The sequence below is a fragment of the Hypomesus nipponensis genome, chromosome 4 (genome assembly GCF_054491055.1).
Source record: "Hypomesus nipponensis isolate SF chromosome 4, ASM5449105v1, whole genome shotgun sequence".
Classification (NCBI taxonomy): Eukaryota; Metazoa; Chordata; class Actinopteri; order Osmeriformes; family Osmeridae; genus Hypomesus; species Hypomesus nipponensis.
Genome location: NC_140364.1, coordinates 9,146,904 through 9,165,184, shown reverse-complemented (window position 1 = coordinate 9,165,184; position 18,281 = coordinate 9,146,904). Strand labels below are relative to the sequence as shown.

Below are 18,281 nucleotides of genomic sequence, written 5' to 3'. Positions count from 1 at the left end.
AAGGCTACTGCTTACTTTAAACACTTGATGAAAAAGAGGGAGTCTGCTGCTCGTATGCTGCCTGTGACAGATAAGTGCATTTCACATGATAATTTAAGTCAGAGAAGGGAAGGATGTTGTATACTTTCTTGCGTTTATGCATTGACTGTATCTCTTCTCCTTATATGGGAAAGGAATGGTTGCGCGAACAAGGGCGGAAACGTCGCGCGGTGACAGCTGGGAAGCTCTACTCATACAGGAAGAAAAGCAAGCGGTCTGCAAGCTTCTACACTGCATAGTCCCACATAACATTTACGGTGATTAAAGACCAAATCACTGCTTGAACAATTTAGCAGGTAAGGAGCTTGTCTTATCATATTTTATACCATATTTTTATATTTCAGCACAGCTTCGTAATAATGCCCAAATGAACTAACAATGCGCTGCCGCTCCCCCTTCGGCATTGCATAAATCCATTGAGAAATTGTTATTCAATTTTGGCATGAATGATGAGATGCTAGCCGCCTGGCTAAATTAAGGAACTCATATGCAGATCGTGTATTCTGTGCTACATTATATCTAACTGTAAATGGCATTGTATTTAATTATTAATGCTGGCAAACCTGCCACCGAATAGAGATTAATAAGAAGTTATTTTGCAGACTAGTGCAACATGGCTAGGGAGTGGTAGCGTTTGCATGAAAATACAGGAAATGCCGAAACAGCTTGTGCGAAGGGAGAATTGCAACATTTGAATGTGTGGTGGTGAAGTTATGTCGCGTGTATTTAAAATATATAGTGCTATGTATATATATGTATACATGTGTGTGAATATTAACTGAGACTTATCTTTTACGAGTAGCTATGTGTGCAGCCGGTTTAACACCAGGCATCACTTTATCGCTAAACGGCTAAGGTGCTTGCTAGCATGTATTTAGTCTCTTTCCACTGCCAATCCCATTAACACGTTGCTCAAAGTGTTTGACAAGTGTGTAGAAATTTTGTGTTTAGTAACGCTATCCTACGTTTTTTTCTGGAACGGTACACGCCGCTCGTTGTTTTGCCCTAGCCTACTTCTTTCTAGCTATACTGGCAAGCTAAAGTAGCATACATGACCCGTATATTATCCCGTACAAAGCGGTCTGCGCCGTTGGTCTGAACTCCTACCAGAAGCTGTTTCGAAACCATCAACCTGCTTTAAATGTCGCTCACTGACAGAAGGCCTGATTTTGTTGACTGTAGTACACATCAAGAAGCATACTGCGATCGTTTGGTTAAACGGGTGAATATTATAGGTTGTCTTAGTGAGAATAAAGTTGACAGTGAGTGCTCAGCATTTGGAATTGCTCCAGTACAGAAGTCTCTAGCTCTGCTGCACTGCGGAAAAGGAGTTAGTTAAACATGTGTCCCCTTCACGCTCTTCACCTGGAGACCCAACCCATCAGGTTGGAGTCAGTAATCTACACTTGTGGCACAATACACTGATTACCATACCTTAACAAGCTATTAGACATTGCTGGAATTGTATCCAGGGCCTAGTCCTATAGGCTACATTTAGGTCAAGGGTAGTCGATGTGTATTTTTGAGACCTAGTTTAATCTCTAAAAAGGTGTTATGTTTACAGTTTGTAAAAGCAGGATCTGTGCCACTTTTAGTCTTTGCCATTTGACAAAACATAGTTTGAGTAGATGTGTAGTCAGTATTCATTTTGGTATACAAACAACATTCTCATTGTCAACCACTTTCTATAATGTGTGACAAAGCATGCAAAGTGTATATCAGATATACAGATATAAGCAATGTGGGTCTTGAAGAGAAGCCATTCCATTCTTTTAATTTTACAAGGTGGTCTCTGTTTTAAAACAAAGATAGTTTTACTTGTTAACCCTGTGGGAATATCAGCCACGCCTACTGAATGTGTGTTAAGTGTTTCGCCCTTTGTTTACCTGTTAGAGAGTAGAAGAGCTGGTGCTGGGAGAATAGAACTGTGGTCGTTAGTGAAGCTAGTTCTGGGTTTTCATTCAGTATCAGTCTGGTGAAAATCCCTGGGAGGCCTGGTCACACAGACGAGGGCAGTTTCAGGTTTCTGTTCATCTATGTTAGCTTGAAGTTGTGCATGTATGGATGTATCGTGCATTTTGCAAGGTGTGTGTACACTAACAAACAAATGTTTTCACATAGATGATATAAACTGTATGCTATGTGAGTGAATTGGCTTGAAGGTGGAATAATCATTGAGGCAGCAGAGTAGACTCACACAGCCTGATCCCTAGCATACCTGTAACCAGCAGGTCTTGACTTGACTCTCCCACCGCTTTATTCCAGTCATCTCTCTCTCCTCCTCCCTCCCTCCCTCCCTCCCTCTGTAACCAGGACGTTGAATGTCTTTTTCAGGCTATATTATCCAGTGTTGCAAAAATCATCAGAAGTTTGTCACCAAATTCTCAATTTCTGGAAAATTGTATGAATGTATTCATTTTCATTCAGCAGACCTATATTCAGCTGTCCTATTCTACTTGACCAGTGGCCTCTGCTGATGTAATCAGTCTCTTTCACTCTGTCCCTCATTTACTCCACTCCTCCTCTTTCTCCCCCTCCTCTGTGTCCTTTTGCTGCTGCTCCTCCACCTCTGTCCCTCTCCCCAGGAATGGCAGAGTTGGCGAGTCTGGTGCAGAGGCTGGAGGTGGCAGTGGGGCGGCTGGAGTCTGTGTCTGGAGGTGGGGGGGGAGGCCCGGCTGCTGGTTCTGGAGGTAGGTATCAGTCTCACACAAAACAACCTGTACTGTGAGAAATGAGCAAAAAAACGCTTGAGACAGGGCAAATGTTCGTTTCCAAGCCATTTCAAATATTTATGTTGGAATTGGAAGCCCTTTAAATAGAAGTGTGACCTGTATAGTGAGTCTTGCCTCCTGACCAGTGTTCCAGGTTACACAGATTAGTTTCACCCTGGCTCTAGCAGTAGTGAATGAGTCATTAACCAACGGTCACCAAGCGCTGTGTTTACCAGCTCAGTAACATGTAGGCTACAGCCTGGACTGGTGAAGGAGTGGCAGAGGAATCACCATGTTAGGAAGCCTGTTAAAGCTAAACACAAAGACTGATGTCCAACGTTGCGTGTCTGATAACGGACCTATAAATAAAACCTGACTAATGGTTTCAGTAAACAAAAACTCCAGAACACACTGGTATCTTCAACTCATTTCCTTGTTCTTACGTCCTGGTAGCTGTGTCGGCGTACGTGGAGGCCTATGATGTCATCCTGTCTGGCGCTGTTGCTCAGTACACCTCCCTCAGCCAGCAGATAGGGGGCGATGTCCAGAAACATGTAAGTGCCTTCTACGTTTGTTTACCCCTGACGTATAAGGTCAGATGATAAGGAGGATTTGACCGAAATAATAATAATGATATAAATAAATAATGATATTCTTCTCTCCCCCTTTCCTCTCCTTTTATCTTTCCTCCTCCCCTGTCAGGCGGACATGATGAAACAGGCGTTCTCATGTCAGAGGCAGCTACTGGGCACGTCTTCCTGCTCCCAGCAGCCCTCTGATGTGAGTCTACACTCTTTATTTACCTTGTATGGCTGTGTGCAGTACTTTCGAATTAAACAAAGACAATAGTTTTGCGATCCGTAAAGTTTTGTTGGCATTTTGCCAGTGGAGCAATTGGGTCAAGCCATTCAAATAGCATGACACGCATGCACACAATTCTATCATCTTGCCATGGATAGGGAGGCCAAACCCGTTGTGGAACATTTGAACATGTATTTTTCAATGCACGTGGCTGATGGTTATGTTGCAGCTTTATTAACTGAGTTGGACTAAAGCGTTTGTGATACCAGAGGGATGTCATTGGTCTTAATCACACAATCAAAACAGCTCAGTTCCTTTGTAGCATGTTGTGTTAGTATGGTAAATGGGTATGCATTGACGATGTATCTCCTTCCTGTCCGGGCCCTGCAGGCAGGCCTGAGCGCTCTCCTCGCCCCTGTATCCAAGGTGATCCAGCAGGTGCAGGCGTTCCGCGAGCAGAACCGCTCCTCGCCCTTCTTCAACCACCTATCCGCCGTCAGTGAGAGTGTGCCTGCCCTTGGCTGGGTTGCCATGGTGAGGAGGGGACAGGCCATATGGGAAGGGCTTGGCATCAAGTCCCGAGTTGGACTTGTGTGTGTGTGGCCTCTGTTTCTAGTGTGTGTGTAAGAGGAAGATGGGTGTGTGTTGAAACAGGAGTTTAATTGCCAGGAAACAGGACTCTCTTTCATTCCGTTGCTTCTCTCTGGCACACCACTCTTTTGCCTGGATAATGAATTCTTACCAGGCCTGCTCCTGACCTCAGATATGATAATGTTTTAAGGATGAATGAACATTTAAACTGTGAAGTGTCTGTTGTTGTTACTCTGATGCAAATGGAAGGATATGCGAATGGGGGGGAGTGGGGGGGGGGGGGGTTGAAAAGTTCATTTTCTATGAAGTCAGCCTTTTCACGGATTCTGCTGTCATTATCTTTATCAGATGTTCAGCCCACTACACCTGCTATGTGTACACTGTAACCATCAGGGATGTCCCCTGTCCCCCCAGGCTCCCAAGCCAGGCCCCTATGTAAAGGAGATGCAGGATGCTGCCATGTTCTACACCAACCGTGTCCTCAAGGACTACAAGGACAAGTAAGGAGTCTGCTGCTTCCTCACACTCGCTCCCTTTGTCTCTTTTTTTTCTCGCCTCTCTGGCCACATCTCTGCTAATGTTTTCCTCCTTACCTCAGGGACAAGGTGCATGTGGACTGGGTGAAAGCGTACCTCTCCATCTGGACTGAGTTGCAGAACTACATCAAACAGTACCATACTACCGGCCTGGCTTGGAGCAAGAGTGTGAGTTACACTTTTACTGGCTGCTTCCTGTCAAATGGTCTCTCTCTCTCCCTTTTCTTTCTTTCTCTCCTTTCTCTCTCTCTATTCCTCTCTCCTTTTTTCTCTGTCTCTGTCTCTCTCTCTGTCTGTCTCTCTCTGTCTGCATCTTCGTCTTTCTCTCTCTACCTCTCACTTCCCGTCATAAAAGACTGGCTTTAATTAACTCTTTTGAGACCTGCAGAGGTAAACTAATGGTTACCATACATGATTAGACAGGTTTAGGAGTGAGCCATTAACTTAAGAGAATTTGTATTGAAAGCCTGTGTGTGTGTGTGTGTGTGTGTGTCCCTCTCAGGGCCCCGTAGCCTCAGCATCCGCTGCTCCCCCCCGAGCTCCTGGTGGGGCTCCTCCCCCCCCTCCCCCCGGACCTCCCCCTCCTGCAATGGACTTCAGCCAGACAGGCAAAGACAAGCCTGCCGAAACTCACAACGCCCTTTTTGCCTCTATCAACAAGGGGTCTGACATCACCAAGGGTAAGTGACCAATAAGTATAGTAGTTTATATGAAAAAAACTGATTGAATACTGATTTTAGATCCTCCCTCCCAGTTCCACCATCACCAGAGGTCTGTTATTGCTCCTCATTACCTTCCCTCAGGGCTGAAGCACGTATCAGACAAAGAGAAGACCCACAAGAACCCCTCTCTGAAGACCCAGTGTGGCCCGGTCCGCACAGGGCCCAAACCCTTCTCCTCCCCTCAGTCTGCTGGCTTCACCGCCCCCGCCCGCTCACTGCCCCCCGTTCTCGAGCTTGATGGCAAGAAGTGGAAAGTGGTGAGCTATTTGCTACGGTGGAGAACATGCTGGTGGCTTCGTTGATTATCTGTGAAAATAAGTTTTTTTTTTTTCTCAGTACAAACTGTCGTCTGGTGAACGTAGGAATGCTAAGCTCATTCTTAAGATTAGCCTAAAAGTCAGCCATTTAATGTTGTTTATCAAGGGGGTCATGGGAATTTTAACATTTTGGAAACGGCTGCTTTATAGTACAGGCCCTTTTATGGTCAATCCAGGGTTTCCACTTCTTTTTAGTCTCTTCTGTCCATCTTACTGTTATTTTCTATTTTATTTGTTTATCTCCCTTTCTCTTTGACCATCTCTCGCTCTCCTGTCTTAATCTCCCCTCTCTGTGCCTCTGTCGCCCCCTGCAGGAGAACCAGGAAGGAGCCCAGGGCCTGGTCATCAGTGACACAGAGCTGAAACAGGTGGTCTATGCTTTCAAGTGCAACCAGAGCACCCTGCAGGTCAAGGGCAAGATCAACTCCATCATTATCGGTAAGGCTCCGTCTTCTGTTCCCCAGCCACTGCTCAAGGTCCTCTTCAAATACTTGCACCCTGCATCCTGTCTCACTTCCTTTGGGGCTCTTTTTTACTTCCCTTTTTTACCAAAATACATCCCTTTTAGAACTTGATATTCTTAACTTTGATTATCCACACAGATAGTATGATAAGGACAGCTGTTCTTCAGTTATCAGATTCAAATAAACATGTACCTCAGACCTGATCTAATACCTAATAAGTACAAGGGCGAGAGAAGGCTAGCAGATATTAGCACAAGCATTAGCCTAACTTGTCTTCCCCTTTTCCCTTGTCTTAGACAACTGTAAGAAGCTGGGTCTGGTATTTGACGACGTCGTCGGGATTGTGGAGGTGATCAACTGCAGGGACGTCAAGATCCAGGTGTGTGTTGATCATTACCAATAGCATGAGCTTTGTGTCTAAAACGCAATGACACACAGACAATGTACAGGACATTAATCTATTGGGCTACTTAACGTAACATAATGTTTCTTAATCACATTTCATCTCCTTTCCATCCAGGTTCTGGGCAAGGTGCCCACTATCTCCATCAACAAGACAGACGGTTGCCACGTCTACCTGAGTGCTGACTCACTGGCATGTGAGATTGTCAGCGCCAAAAGCTCTGAGATGAACGTTCTGGTACCCGGAAAAGATGGAGACTTTGTGAGTAAAGAGCACCTACTGTAGTTAATACTGACCAGTGCAAGATAAAAGGGGCTCATTGAGTTAGCTACAGTAGTAGTGTCCACTCAGTTTATTGCCTATATGTATAATACGATTGTACATACTACTAAATAATAATACATATCTGTTAGGGGTGTACACTCAGCTCACAATTCGATACGTATCATGATACTGGGTGACCAATACAACACATATTACAATATTTTTTATGAAACTAAAATTCAATTAACAGATTCATTTCCAAAACATTGAACATTTAAAAAAATGTTCTTTGTTGTACATACAATTTAGTTCACTCAGTTCAAGCGATTTCTGTAAATGCAATGAATGCACGCATGACGTAGGTCGCGTGCTGGTAGCTCAACCAATAGGATCGAACCGACGTCATATTGTAAAATATTGCCATAGCTCTACGATACATATTGTTAAAATGTTGTATTGCGATATATTGTTACACCTCTAATATCTGTATGACTACATGATAGCAATATTGTAGTGTTTTTTTTTTTTGTAAAGATGAGTGAATAAGTGTTTTTTTCCTCCTAGACTGAGATGCCAGTTCCTGAGCAGTTTAAGACTATCTGGGATGGCAAGAAGCTGGTCACCACGGCAACAGAGATTGCTGGATAGAGGGTCTGCACACCCCCATCCACCTTCTCCTCCTCCTCTCACTCCCTCTCCAACCCCCTATTCAAATGCCTACCTGACCGATCCACCGACCAACCAACGAGCTAACCCACACGGTAGACCGAGATGCCAACCTCACTTCGTTTTTTTGTTTTTGCCCCTTTGTCAGCCAATCACAGCTTTAGCTGTGTCTTCCTAAAGCCAATGGGAGGACTGCTTGCTTTATCTGGAACGTTCTTTCAGCCAATAGCAGGGAGCAGCTTGTCATTCCATTAGGCCCCTAAGTGTTCCAGCAAGCGTGTTCTCATGTTTGCCAACAAACAATGGGGATGTTCTTTGTTATCGATTTGTACATACCTGAAGTACATTTGTAATATCTAAATTGACCATATAGATTAGCCAAAATGGGACGAGCCTTTATCACAACTCATCAATGGTCCTGTCCCTCCTAACCAATCAGGTCATGCTATCTAGTTATTTTAACAAATCATAAGTCTTAATAATTTCTCTGGTCAGCAGGTGTTTCAAAGGAGTTCTACCAATTTCGGTTTCATTTATGCAATCCAACCATGAAGCAAGTCAGTAGAACTGTGGTATCAACATACAACCATACAATATCATTTCCAGTGTTTGATGTTCTAAACATTCATGAGATAAATCTAACGTGTGTCATCTAAACTCTCATAGTAGAGACAATTTAGAGACTAGAACTTAAAAGGGTAACTTAAATGGACTTTTCATCCTAACACTGAAGGTTAGTGATATTGGAAATTTACATAATTGAAAAAGAGTCATAAATTAATCATTGAATGTATGTTGACTCAAACCCACATGGCACATTCCTTGAATCATTTAAAATTAACATTCCATTCTGAAAAGAGCGATAAAAGAATGAGTTGAAAGGGTTCATGAAAAGGGGAGGAGATTTCTGCAGTGTGGCTCCTATTTATGGCACAAACTGGAATTGAAAGCACACAGAGAAGATGGAACATGCTGAATCATTGATCACTTTGTTGCCACTCACTGTTCCCTAGTTGAAGCACCTGCTGTAGCGATCTGTATAAATTGTGCTTACTGAGTGGTTGTAGCTTTACCACCATCATTCCATCCTCCTCTCACTCCCTGTTCTGTGGTTTACCCTGTCCTGAGCCACCCAGCTCTAAGGTACAGTTTTTGTATCGTCTTTTTTGATTTTCTTTTACCTCTTGGTCCAGAATACAAAATTCTGTACATTAGTACCAGAGGAGTAATCATTGGAAAAACAGTTGCAATAAAATAAATTCTAATAAATTCTTTGTTTGTGGTTGTTACTTCAATGGTTAATCAAATGATAAACATTCATGGGTCCATGTTAAAATATTAGTCAACATTGATTAATTTCCAGGACTGATTGCAACTGGAAAGGATTCACAGTTTCAGTAATTCATTTTATTCAAAAATAAAGCATACACCTAACCATCTTGCATAGAGTTAACATAGCTCTATAAAGCAGTCACCTCAAAATAAAATAAAGTAAAAGATACCTGTTTAATATTGTTGTTTTGACTCAAGTCATACAAGGTTCTAAATTCATAAAAGGTCATACGTTACATACCAGGAGTAAAATATGGCCATGACAGGAAGCATCAGTGCATTAGAACAGCAGTAGGCCTATTACTTTGTCAACATCAAGCTAAAGTACCCCAGCAAACAGGCAGAGGGGGTCAGGATTGCATAGGGCCCTTCCATACTGGAATGTTGCTAACACAACTGACTTAAGTTCCATTACTAGTACAATTGCTTTGTAACATCACTGAACTATCCTACTAGACCACTGAATAGTGTAATTTTAGAGGCTGTGTTATGGGTATGCTGCAGGCTGACTAGCGCAGGTAAGGCAGCAGTTTGGTGTTGAACCACTCCCTGGTGAACTGAAGGTGGTCTCCTTCTGAGGCCAAGAAGACCAGCTTCCCTGCCTGGTCCATGGCTGCCAACCCAAGTCGGTCCTGAGGGAGACAGACATGAAATGTTTGATCTTGTCTTTCATTGTCTGTTGGCTCTGTGTGTGGTTTCATGACCTGTTCATGTGTTCAGTGATCAGTAGTCTAACATGGAGAAGTGTTACCTCTTTGTAAAGCACACTCTCTTGAAGGGTCTCAGTCTCTTTTGCCTGGCCAGTTTTCAGGAATCCAAACCACTACAGGACACAAAGTTAGTCTTAATGGAAATACAAACATAAAATTATGCCTGGAACAATAAATATGCTGGAAAAACACTCATATTTAGATAAGAGTTATAAATGAGTGAGAATGTACCTCAGTGTCGACTGGATCTACAACAGTGTCCTGCAGAAATTTGACCAACACAAACTTATCCAGCAATTGTAGGTTCTTCTTGTAGGTCTCGTTTACAACCTGGGGGGGGGGGGGGGGGGGGGGGGGGTTAGATTTAACTTGAAGATGAGGTTGTCTTTAGTTTTTTTAACAGTCGTGTGTGTGTTACACTAACCCTCTCTTGATTGATGTCGGCCAGGAAGAGGCTGTGTTTTTTGTATAGGTCGTCGTTCAGAGGGTCATGCCAATACTGAGCCTGCACCAAGCTGATTAGTGAGTTAAAACAACTAGATTATTACCGAGAACACAATTATTCTTATCTCTGATCGTTGGTTTAAGCATTTCCCATACAATTGCCCTCTCAAGCTCACACACATACTCACTGTTTTTGCACAAGATCAGTGTATGCTCCTGAGTTGAGTTCCTTCCGTATCCAGTCACAGATGTGTGAGCTCTCGCCAGGACACCTGGGTAATCCATACACACCTGTGCATAAACACAGTGACGTCTTATAACCTCTTAGATGCACAACACTGACACATATACTGGAAGGCTGTGAACAAAGGGGATGACTTCATCAAACAGGAAATGATGTCACCGTTGTCACGGCGCTGTTACCTTGGTGCTGCCCACCAACGGATATTAGTGTTTTCATTGGAGGAGAAGGACAGCGCTGTGCAACTGCCCTCCTAATAAAGAAACAAAATCAAAGCATTAGGAAAAATATCTGTATCATCCTTTGATAAAGAAATACCGAGAGCCAGCTAAATCCCTAAGAGCGGAAATACCTCTTCTCAAATGCATCCTCTTTATCTGCCCTCAATTGATCTGACCTGACCTATCCAGCCATGTCAGATCAGTAAATACACAAACAAAATGTTTTTGTTCCAAATTATATTTGAAAAATAGCACAAATCTATATAAACAGGACCCTTATCTCTTACTGTTTTACATTTAGACAACCCCTGATTATGCTGAGTCACTCACAGAAACTGCCCCCCCTGGGAGAAACCCATGGCATTATAGCCATCCTTCAGCCTGGGATCCTGGGCCAGTTGGCTGCACACCATGGAAACCTGTGTATTCACGTCCAGAAAGAAACCATTCTCTGTGTCCTGGAGGGGGACAAAAAGGCAATATTAGGACGAGTCTTGTCTTTTACAACTGTTGGGAAAGTGTGAGAGGCTTTTGCTAATACATACACTTTAGGGAATCGGGCTACTAATCAGAAGGTTGCGGGCTTCCCCGGCTGTGCAAAAATTACGTTGTGTCCTTGGGCAAGGCACTTCACCCTACTTGTGAATGTCCCTGTACTTACTGTAAGACGCTTTGGATAAGAGCATCTGCTAAATGACTAAATGTAGATGTCCAGTAGTCTCTGGTTTCATATGAGTCATATGTACAAGTCAGTTTGTTTAGACAGCCAGACACAACAGAGCTTGGGCAGATCCCCATTGCAAGAGAATGAAAAGAAACAGGAAAGACTGATCCGGGAGAAGGGGAAATCACCTGTATAACATTGTTTCCAATCATCAAAGACTGGACATCAATCCCAGGGATGTCCTCCTCAATCATCTTCTTGATAGCTCCCATGCTGAGAGGGTTACAGCAGCTGTCTCCTGTCAAGAAACAGTATCAGGTGGTTTAACTCGAAAGTCTCTCACTTTGCCCTATTTTCAAAACACAACGAATCTAACCCTTGAAGAGATAAACAAGTAAAGTAGCAAATTACAGGAAGTGCTGTATTTACTTCCTTGTCAACCTCACCACTTAATAAATAAAGCAGCACATGATGTGAATCAAAAGTATAAACACACATTTATATCTGCCCCACTGTCTAACTCCAGACCTGTAAATCCGATTACATTCATAGGGTTGTGGTTGCTTACCCATCCCGTGCCACAAAACCAGAGGCAAAGTGCCGTTGCCAGGCTCGTGCACAGGCCCTGCATGTACAGGACCAAGGACATCAAACATCAAGGCTAACGCCCCGAGGATGAGGTGTAGAGGCATTGTCATGGTGGGAACTAATCTGAAGAGACCGACAAAAGATAAGAATGAAGTTACGGCTGGTGGTTCTCAAAGATTATTTGGAGACAGGCTATACGTTCTTGACCTCATAAAAAAAACTTACATAAAAAAAAACTTGTACAAAACAATTGGGTACAATAAACGACAAAGTATAACTGGGTAGACTTTTACTCTCGCAAACAACTGCTCAACGACTCTTTGACTCTTTGTGTGTTAACTCGGTCTGGCTAAACTGCCTACAACCAAAATGACTTGCCGGAGAAATCGGTATAGAAAACAGAATTATCATATAAGACGTTGGAAGGGATAGCACGAAAACACTAGATTGCTAGAAAACACATGCACTTTTTTCATCCACTGAAAGACGTAGCTAAAATAAGTAATTGTTAACACGTACCCTTTCTGAAGCAAGCCACTTAAAATTGAAACAGAGAATAAGAACTTGAGCTAGTTTATCACATGATCAAGCTCAACCCAACGCGGAAGATCGGTGTACACTGAGTTCTAAACTATGCGGAACAACCTACGTGTGTAATACCAACGTGGTATATCCATCTTTCTGTTGTCGACTTAGGCATTTAAAATCACGTGACTATAGTTTTTTGGTCAGAGGAAATTGTAAACACAATAGTTGCATGGTTTCAACACAAAAGCTCTCAGTTCTGTTTTTGCCATGCCAGTCATCAGAAGGTTTATGCATGTACACCTTACATGCAATGTATAACTGGAAGAAACACTTTTGATCCGGACTGTAAGAGGTATGTGATACATGATGTATTCACTATTTGAGCAACATATGATTATTTTTCATTTGTTATAAATGTATTGCGTTGTCCGTGGGTTGTTGTAGACTACATTATATATCCTACTGTGCTTACTCTATAGCCTATGTTAATTATGAATATCAATACAATGTCCGTGGATTCACAGTATCAGAGGTTAACTTCGTGGAAAGCAATACCTGAAAAGAAGTAGGCCTACTAGTTTGAAGAAATTACTTTACTCATCAATTTCGCTTTAATCCATCTCCATCATCAGCTGATGCCGACTCAGGGTAGCCAGTCTTTAAGAGTGTGTGTGACAACAGACTGTCAGCAGTTTGGTGATGCTCACATCTGCTTTCAGTCACGCCACATGCCTCAAAGAAATGACTTCCCGCTTATACAGGATTCCAAGTGGGGGAGGGAGAGGCTGACAAATCTATTAATTGTGAGTTTACACATTAGATTGAAAAAAATAAATATATAAAACTAAAATGATATAGTATGAAGTTTTCAAATAATAAATGTAGCTGTGTGGCAGACCCAATCCAGTTAATCCCTACCACATACTTGTTTTGTAATTCACCTTATGCCGCAGTGTGTGTGCGTGTGTGTGTGTGTGTGTGTGTGTGCGTATGTTCCTCCAGGACATTATGGTTCCATGACATGGTTCTAGGCTAAACCTAATTTTCTTGCGCTGCCAGCTGACTGGATTCTATGGCTCTTCCAAATGGATACTCCATCAATGCTGCCCTTTCGGACCAGAGTGGAGATACCGAACCCCTCCTGGAAGATGAAGCGGTTGAGGGGTTGGAATCTGGTCTGTCCCTCTTCTACTTGCTTTTATTGGCATAATTTTTCCAGAAGTCCATGTGCTTGAAGCCCAATGTTATCTTTTCCATCCATTGATCATATGATACACTGTTGCTGACTTGGGCAGTTCTAAAAGAGTCAAGGTTATAGTGCAAATTGTCATGGATAGTTACACAGCAGCTAGAAGTAGATATGCAGTTATTATGGTGTAGGACTGTATAACCACACATGACATGACTATGAGGTTGCGAGTCACGTCATTCTGGATAAGAGCGTCTGCTAAATGACTACATGTAAATTGAAGTGCAAGCTTACAGTATGTGTTTGTAGACTCTGCGGAAGCATGCTGCTGTGTGCGTTAGTGTGTAGCAGTGCTGTGTGTGTCTGAGACAATGTACATTCAATGTCTGCTGTCATCTTGTGTAACCACAGTACATCCTCAATGCTGCTCCACCCGCCTCAACCTCGCCGTCATGATGTTCTTCGGCTTCTCCGTCGTCTACGGTCTCCGCGTCAACCTCAGCGTTGCCATGGTAGCCATGGTGAATGAAACCCGTAGCCAGCCGACACTCAACGGCACGGCAAGACACGAGTGTCCGGTGCCTTCCCACAGCTTCTCCAACAGTAGTCCGAGCCCAGACCAACCAGATGGGGTGAGGAAACAAAAATGGAGTCAACCACACAAATTTGTATTTAAACCAACACTATATATCCATAATTAGATTTGGATACGGTGCATGGAGATAGTGACAGATAACTTAGACATGAAACATAGTTCATTTTCTTTCATTTTTTTCTCACCTTTGTTTCTCTCTCTCATCACACACACACTTCCCACCCTCACAACGTCTTTCTGTCCCTCCACACTCCCATATCCTCCTTTTTTCCCTATCCATCACTCACTACATTCCTCCATCCTCCACGCCTTCTCCTCCATGTCTCAACCTTTCTTACCCTCCTCCATCCTCGCTTCCTGTTTCTCCTCCCTCCCTCCCCCAGATTCCCCAGTACTCCTGGGACTCAGGGACTCAGGGGTGGCTGCTGGGAGCCTTCTTCTTCGGCTACCTGTTCACCCAGATCCCTGGGGGCTACCTGGCGGGCCACTACGGCGGTAGCAAGTTTCTGGGAGGAGGGGTGCTGAGCACCGCCGCCCTCACCCTCCTCACCCCCCTGGCCGCCCAGATGGGGGCCTCCTGGCTGTTTGCCCTTCGGGCTCTGGAAGGCTTTGGAGAGGTAAAAAGTCATCATGTCACCATGTGTTGTCGGCCTACAATAGACAAGAACTGCAATTGTATTGACATGTTGGCTTTAGGGTTTTCCTAAAGACACTGTTCACACAGTTAAGTTCTAAACTGTGAGTGTTCCTTCTACAGGGTGTGACCTTCCCAGCCATGATGGCCATGTGGGCTTGTTGGGCACCGCCATTGGAGAGGTCGCGCCTGATAACCCTGTCGGGGGCAGGGGCTAACTTTGGGGCCTTTGTTGCGTTGCCCCTAACAGGCTTTATCTGCCACAGCCTGGGTTGGCCTGCTGTATTCTACATATGTGGTGAGAAAGGCACTAACCTGGTTTCATAGAGGCACTGATCTTTAATCTCTAATATACAAAGCCACACACACTCTTTATGTTCTCCTCTCTTTCTGTGGTTCAGGAGGAGCAGGTTGTCTCTGGGCAGTCGCCTGGTTCATCCTGGTATCAGACAAGCCTCAGACTCACCCACGAATCAGCAAACAGGAACAGGATTACATAATCAACACTATAGGCCCCCAGGTAGCAAACAGAACGTTATTTGATGCTCACAGCTTAGGTTTGGCAATTCATGTATTTAACAACGCTCTCTTTCACGCATCACTCTTTTACAGTCCTTCTTTCCCTTCCCCCCCTCCCTCTCCTCCCACATCTTATTTCATCCTTTTGTCTCTCTATTTGTCTCTCTTTGCGATCCCCAGGGAGGTGCTCATGGCTGGTCTGTACCTCTGCTGTCTCTGCTGTTGTCTGGACCCCTCTGGGCCATCATTCTGTCCCAGATGTGTGCCAACTGGTCGTACTACACCCTGCTGACCTCCCTTCCCACCTACATGGACACCGTACTTCACTTTGACCTCCGACAGGTGACACATGCACAGGAGACCAGAGATGGAGAGAGAGAACGAGAGAGACTGAGTGTCCCATAAAAAAATATATATATTCCATAAACTTTCCACTTGTCCACTCCCATGTATATCTTACAATATTAATGTGCAAACAAGTACTCAACAAGATCAGACCAAAATAATCAAGCCTGTCAAACTTTCACAAATAATCAAAAATAATAATCTCTCTCTCAATCTCACTCAATATCTCCCTTTCTTATCAACACAGAATTCCTTTCTGTCTGCCCTGCCATACCTGGGTGCTTGGCTCTTCTCCCTGCTCTCAGGCGTAGTAGCAGACAGTCTCCTGGAGAAGGAGCTATTGAGCACCACTGCCGTTCGCAAGATCTTCACTATTACAGGCAAGGAGACCTTTATTGTGAAAGAGTATGACTGTGGTTACAAAAGCAGTGTTACAAAGACCAATGGGCTGTATAAGTCTAGGCCTTACCCAGACTGTAAAACTGAAATGTGCTGTTATCTTGCATCCTCCTTTTGCATATCAATTTATCCTTCTGTGTTGTTTTGGGATCCATAAACAATACATTTTTATCTGTGGTTGGGACAGTGTTTATTATATAACACTCAAGTTCATCTATTCTCCCTTTGTCTTTTGTCTCTCACCCTCCATCTCTCTCTCTCTTTCTCTCCTTTTAATTGTCACTCCAGGTCTGCTGTTACCAGCAGGGTTCCTGGTGGCATTGGGCTTCTCAGGGTGCAGTGGAACACTAGCTGTGACCTTCCTCACCCTCTCTACCACTATTGGGGGAACAAGTGCTGCGGGGGTATTCATCAACCAGATAGACATCGCCCCACGGTGGGTGTCTCTGGACACATCTCCATCTGAATCTCCTCTGGTTATTTTCTTAGTCCCGAAAGTTTCTTCTTTTTTATTTGTAATCCCTGTTGTGTTATTGTTTCCTTTATCCATCACTGAATTACACTTGTTCACTCACTCTCACATAAACCTACACAAATGCTGACATCAATCAGCTCTCTGAATGTCTACACCTCCCTACAGGTACGCAGGAGTGCTCCTGGGAATCACCAATACTTTCGGGACCATCCCAGGGGTTGTGGCACCTATTGCTGTGGGTTACCTTACCAAAGATGTAAGCTTAACGTCACACTTATTAATTCATCTTTAAGATTAGCAAGTTGTGAAAATAATTGGAGATAGATGTAAATCCCATAAAACGATGTGTCCTTTGCCCCCCCCTCCGTGCCTCCTACTCCTGGTCTCTCCTCCTAGCACACTGTGGCAGGCTGGAGGAGTGTGTTCTGCGTAGCCGCTGGCATCAGTGCCATCGGGGCGCTCATCTTCACCCTGTTTGGAAGCGGAAAGATCCAGAAGTGGGCTCTGCCCGAAGAAGAGAAAGCCATCGTTGAGGCGGACTCAGGCCGACTTGTCTCAACATGACCTTGTAGGCTCAACTATGCGTAACTTTCCCAAAAGATCTCTGTGGATGTAGGCCTAATGGGTCATTCTCTACCAGCTGATATCTCTGAGCTTTGTCTGAGCTGAAAATGTGTCAGGGTAAAATGACATCATCTGCTGGAGAACTTCAAGCAAGCCTATCTGAAGCCTGGACTTTTATATGGGGAAAACAAGAAGCTCATGTACCAATTACACAACTCTTATATTGTGTACTTTTCCTATTATAAAAAATAAATAAAATCCTTTTTACAAAGTGCACACAATAACATGATGTAATCCTACAGTATCAGTATGCACTTTGATTTAAATATTTGATACTGTGTCTCATTGGAGTGTGACATACGATAATGTGATTCATCTTTAAATTTACGTATAATTCAGTCTATGTTTTGGCCATTGTTTTGTACCGCAATAGTAATGAAAGTATCAGTCTGGGCGCCACAAGGAGGCAGAAATTCGCATATTTTTCCAATTCCATGAGAATCATAATTAGAAAGTACCGTTTTTATGCCACTAGAGGGCACTGAATAATTACTTTCTCTGCTTTCCGTTTTGCTTGGATCTTGCATCAGATTTTTGTTGGTGATCCGGATGTAATTGTTGAGGGGGCGGGGTACCGCAGACTGCCGGTGGAGACAACCAGAACCATGAAAAGACTCTTGCTTTTGCATAGAAACCTGCCGGCGCTGGGCGTTTTATGTGCGTTTTTGTCCTTGGAGAGAGAAACAAACAAAACGTCTTCTGATAACACTTGACAGTGTAATAAACCTATTTATAATAAGATTAATCTAATGTTCACAATATTTAATGTAAACATATGCCCAATTAAATGTTGGAATACTGCTATTTGTAATTTAAACTTCAGGAATCTGTTATTTCAAGCATGAAAACAGTACAAAACACTCTCCAGAGTAGCCTTTAGGGATTTGTCCATTCAAAATTATAAATGTGTAGGAGACCTTGAGACCGTACACAAACACAACACATTCCAGCAGCCAAGACTATGGTGTCATTTTTGCTATTGTCTGTCCTACCACCAATTAATTATATGTTTAGTCTCAATTCCTCACACTGAATTGGGTTTCTGGAGACAGCTACACTCGTAGCTCAAGGCCATATGCATGTGTTAGAACGTCTCCTCCCTCCACAACCTGTCTCGGAACAATCCAGAGAAAAGACTGACCAAATGGACTGAATTAGCAAGTGTGAAGCCCAAGCCCTGGCATCCTGCTGTTCTCAGAGGGAGGGAAGGCACTGTGATGCAAGCGAATACATTTAAATGTTTTCAGCACTGAGATGGG

General features: G+C 43.6%; 3 protein-coding genes across 7 annotated transcripts; 2 read left to right on the top strand and 1 right to left on the bottom strand.

Moving 5' to 3' along the window:
- The first annotated feature begins 182 nt into the window (after window positions 1–182).
- Window positions 183–8,783, top strand: cap1 (CAP, adenylate cyclase-associated protein 1 (yeast)). Its single transcript, XM_084696267.1, has 13 exons — window positions 183–335; window positions 2,625–2,729; window positions 3,204–3,304; window positions 3,453–3,530; window positions 3,942–4,085; window positions 4,557–4,642; window positions 4,741–4,846; window positions 5,181–5,358; window positions 5,482–5,657; window positions 6,032–6,155; window positions 6,478–6,560; window positions 6,702–6,845; window positions 7,413–8,783. The coding sequence occupies exons 2-13, from the start codon at window positions 2,627–2,629 to the stop codon at window positions 7,494–7,496; spliced, it is 1,407 nt and encodes a 468-aa protein (XP_084552393.1). The 5' UTR covers window positions 183–335; window positions 2,625–2,626; the 3' UTR covers window positions 7,497–8,783.
- A 116-nt stretch (window positions 8,784–8,899) lies between these two features.
- Window positions 8,900–12,383, bottom strand: ppt1 (palmitoyl-protein thioesterase 1 (ceroid-lipofuscinosis, neuronal 1, infantile)). Its single transcript, XM_084696268.1, has 10 exons — window positions 12,234–12,383; window positions 11,695–11,837; window positions 11,315–11,424; window positions 10,793–10,920; window positions 10,424–10,494; window positions 10,189–10,291; window positions 9,981–10,071; window positions 9,788–9,886; window positions 9,598–9,669; window positions 8,900–9,478 (listed from the first exon to the last, which is right to left on the bottom strand). The coding sequence occupies exons 2-10, from the start codon at window positions 11,822–11,824 to the stop codon at window positions 9,356–9,358; spliced, it is 927 nt and encodes a 308-aa protein (XP_084552394.1). The 5' UTR covers window positions 11,825–11,837; window positions 12,234–12,383; the 3' UTR covers window positions 8,900–9,355.
- Window positions 12,384–12,452: 69 nt separating this feature from the next.
- Window positions 12,453–17,833, top strand: LOC146295392 (sialin). 5 transcript variants are annotated; one of them, XM_084696259.1, is made up of 12 exons: window positions 12,453–12,594; window positions 12,962–13,045; window positions 13,302–13,417; window positions 13,843–14,063; window positions 14,410–14,643; window positions 14,784–14,958; window positions 15,062–15,180; window positions 15,360–15,521; window positions 15,772–15,904; window positions 16,212–16,359; window positions 16,564–16,654; window positions 16,795–17,833. In XM_084696259.1, the coding sequence occupies exons 3-12, from the start codon at window positions 13,315–13,317 to the stop codon at window positions 16,960–16,962; spliced, it is 1,554 nt and encodes a 517-aa protein (XP_084552385.1). In that variant the 5' UTR covers window positions 12,453–12,594; window positions 12,962–13,045; window positions 13,302–13,314; the 3' UTR covers window positions 16,963–17,833. The 5 variants fall into 5 exon arrangements, with proteins under 5 accessions (XP_084552385.1, XP_084552386.1, XP_084552389.1 ...); XM_084696260.1 differs by having other exon boundaries at window positions 13,245–13,417; XM_084696263.1 differs by having other exon boundaries at window positions 12,473–12,594; window positions 13,004–13,045.
- Window positions 17,834–18,281: the final 448 nt, after the last annotated feature.

Excerpts from the sequence above, each read along its gene's own strand:
- cap1 (XM_084696267.1), top strand. The coding sequence starts at position 2,627 with ATGGCAGAGTTGGCGAGTCTGGTGCAGAGGCTGGAGGTGGCAGTGGGG. Across the intron at positions 4,086-4,556 it reads CCCTTGGCTGGGTTGCCATG|GCTCCCAAGCCAGGCCCCTA; the intron begins GTGAGGAGGGGA and ends CTGTCCCCCCAG. Across the intron at positions 6,561-6,701 it reads GCAGGGACGTCAAGATCCAG|GTTCTGGGCAAGGTGCCCAC; the intron begins GTGTGTGTTGAT and ends CTTTCCATCCAG.
- ppt1 (XM_084696268.1), bottom strand. The coding sequence starts at position 11,824 with ATGACAATGCCTCTACACCTCATCCTCGGGGCGTTAGCCTTGATGTTT. Across the intron at positions 11,425-11,694 it reads GGTTTTGTGGCACGGGATGG|GAGACAGCTGCTGTAACCCT; the intron begins GTAAGCAACCAC and ends GTTTCTTGACAG. Across the intron at positions 10,292-10,423 it reads CGTTGGTGGGCAGCACCAAG|GTGTGTATGGATTACCCAGG; the intron begins GTAACAGCGCCG and ends GTTTATGCACAG.
- LOC146295392 (XM_084696259.1), top strand. The coding sequence starts at position 13,315 with ATGGCTCTTCCAAATGGATACTCCATCAATGCTGCCCTTTCGGACCAG. Across the intron at positions 14,644-14,783 it reads CTCTGGAAGGCTTTGGAGAG|GGTGTGACCTTCCCAGCCAT; the intron begins GTAAAAAGTCAT and ends TTCCTTCTACAG. Across the intron at positions 15,522-15,771 it reads TTCACTTTGACCTCCGACAG|AATTCCTTTCTGTCTGCCCT; the intron begins GTGACACATGCA and ends TTATCAACACAG.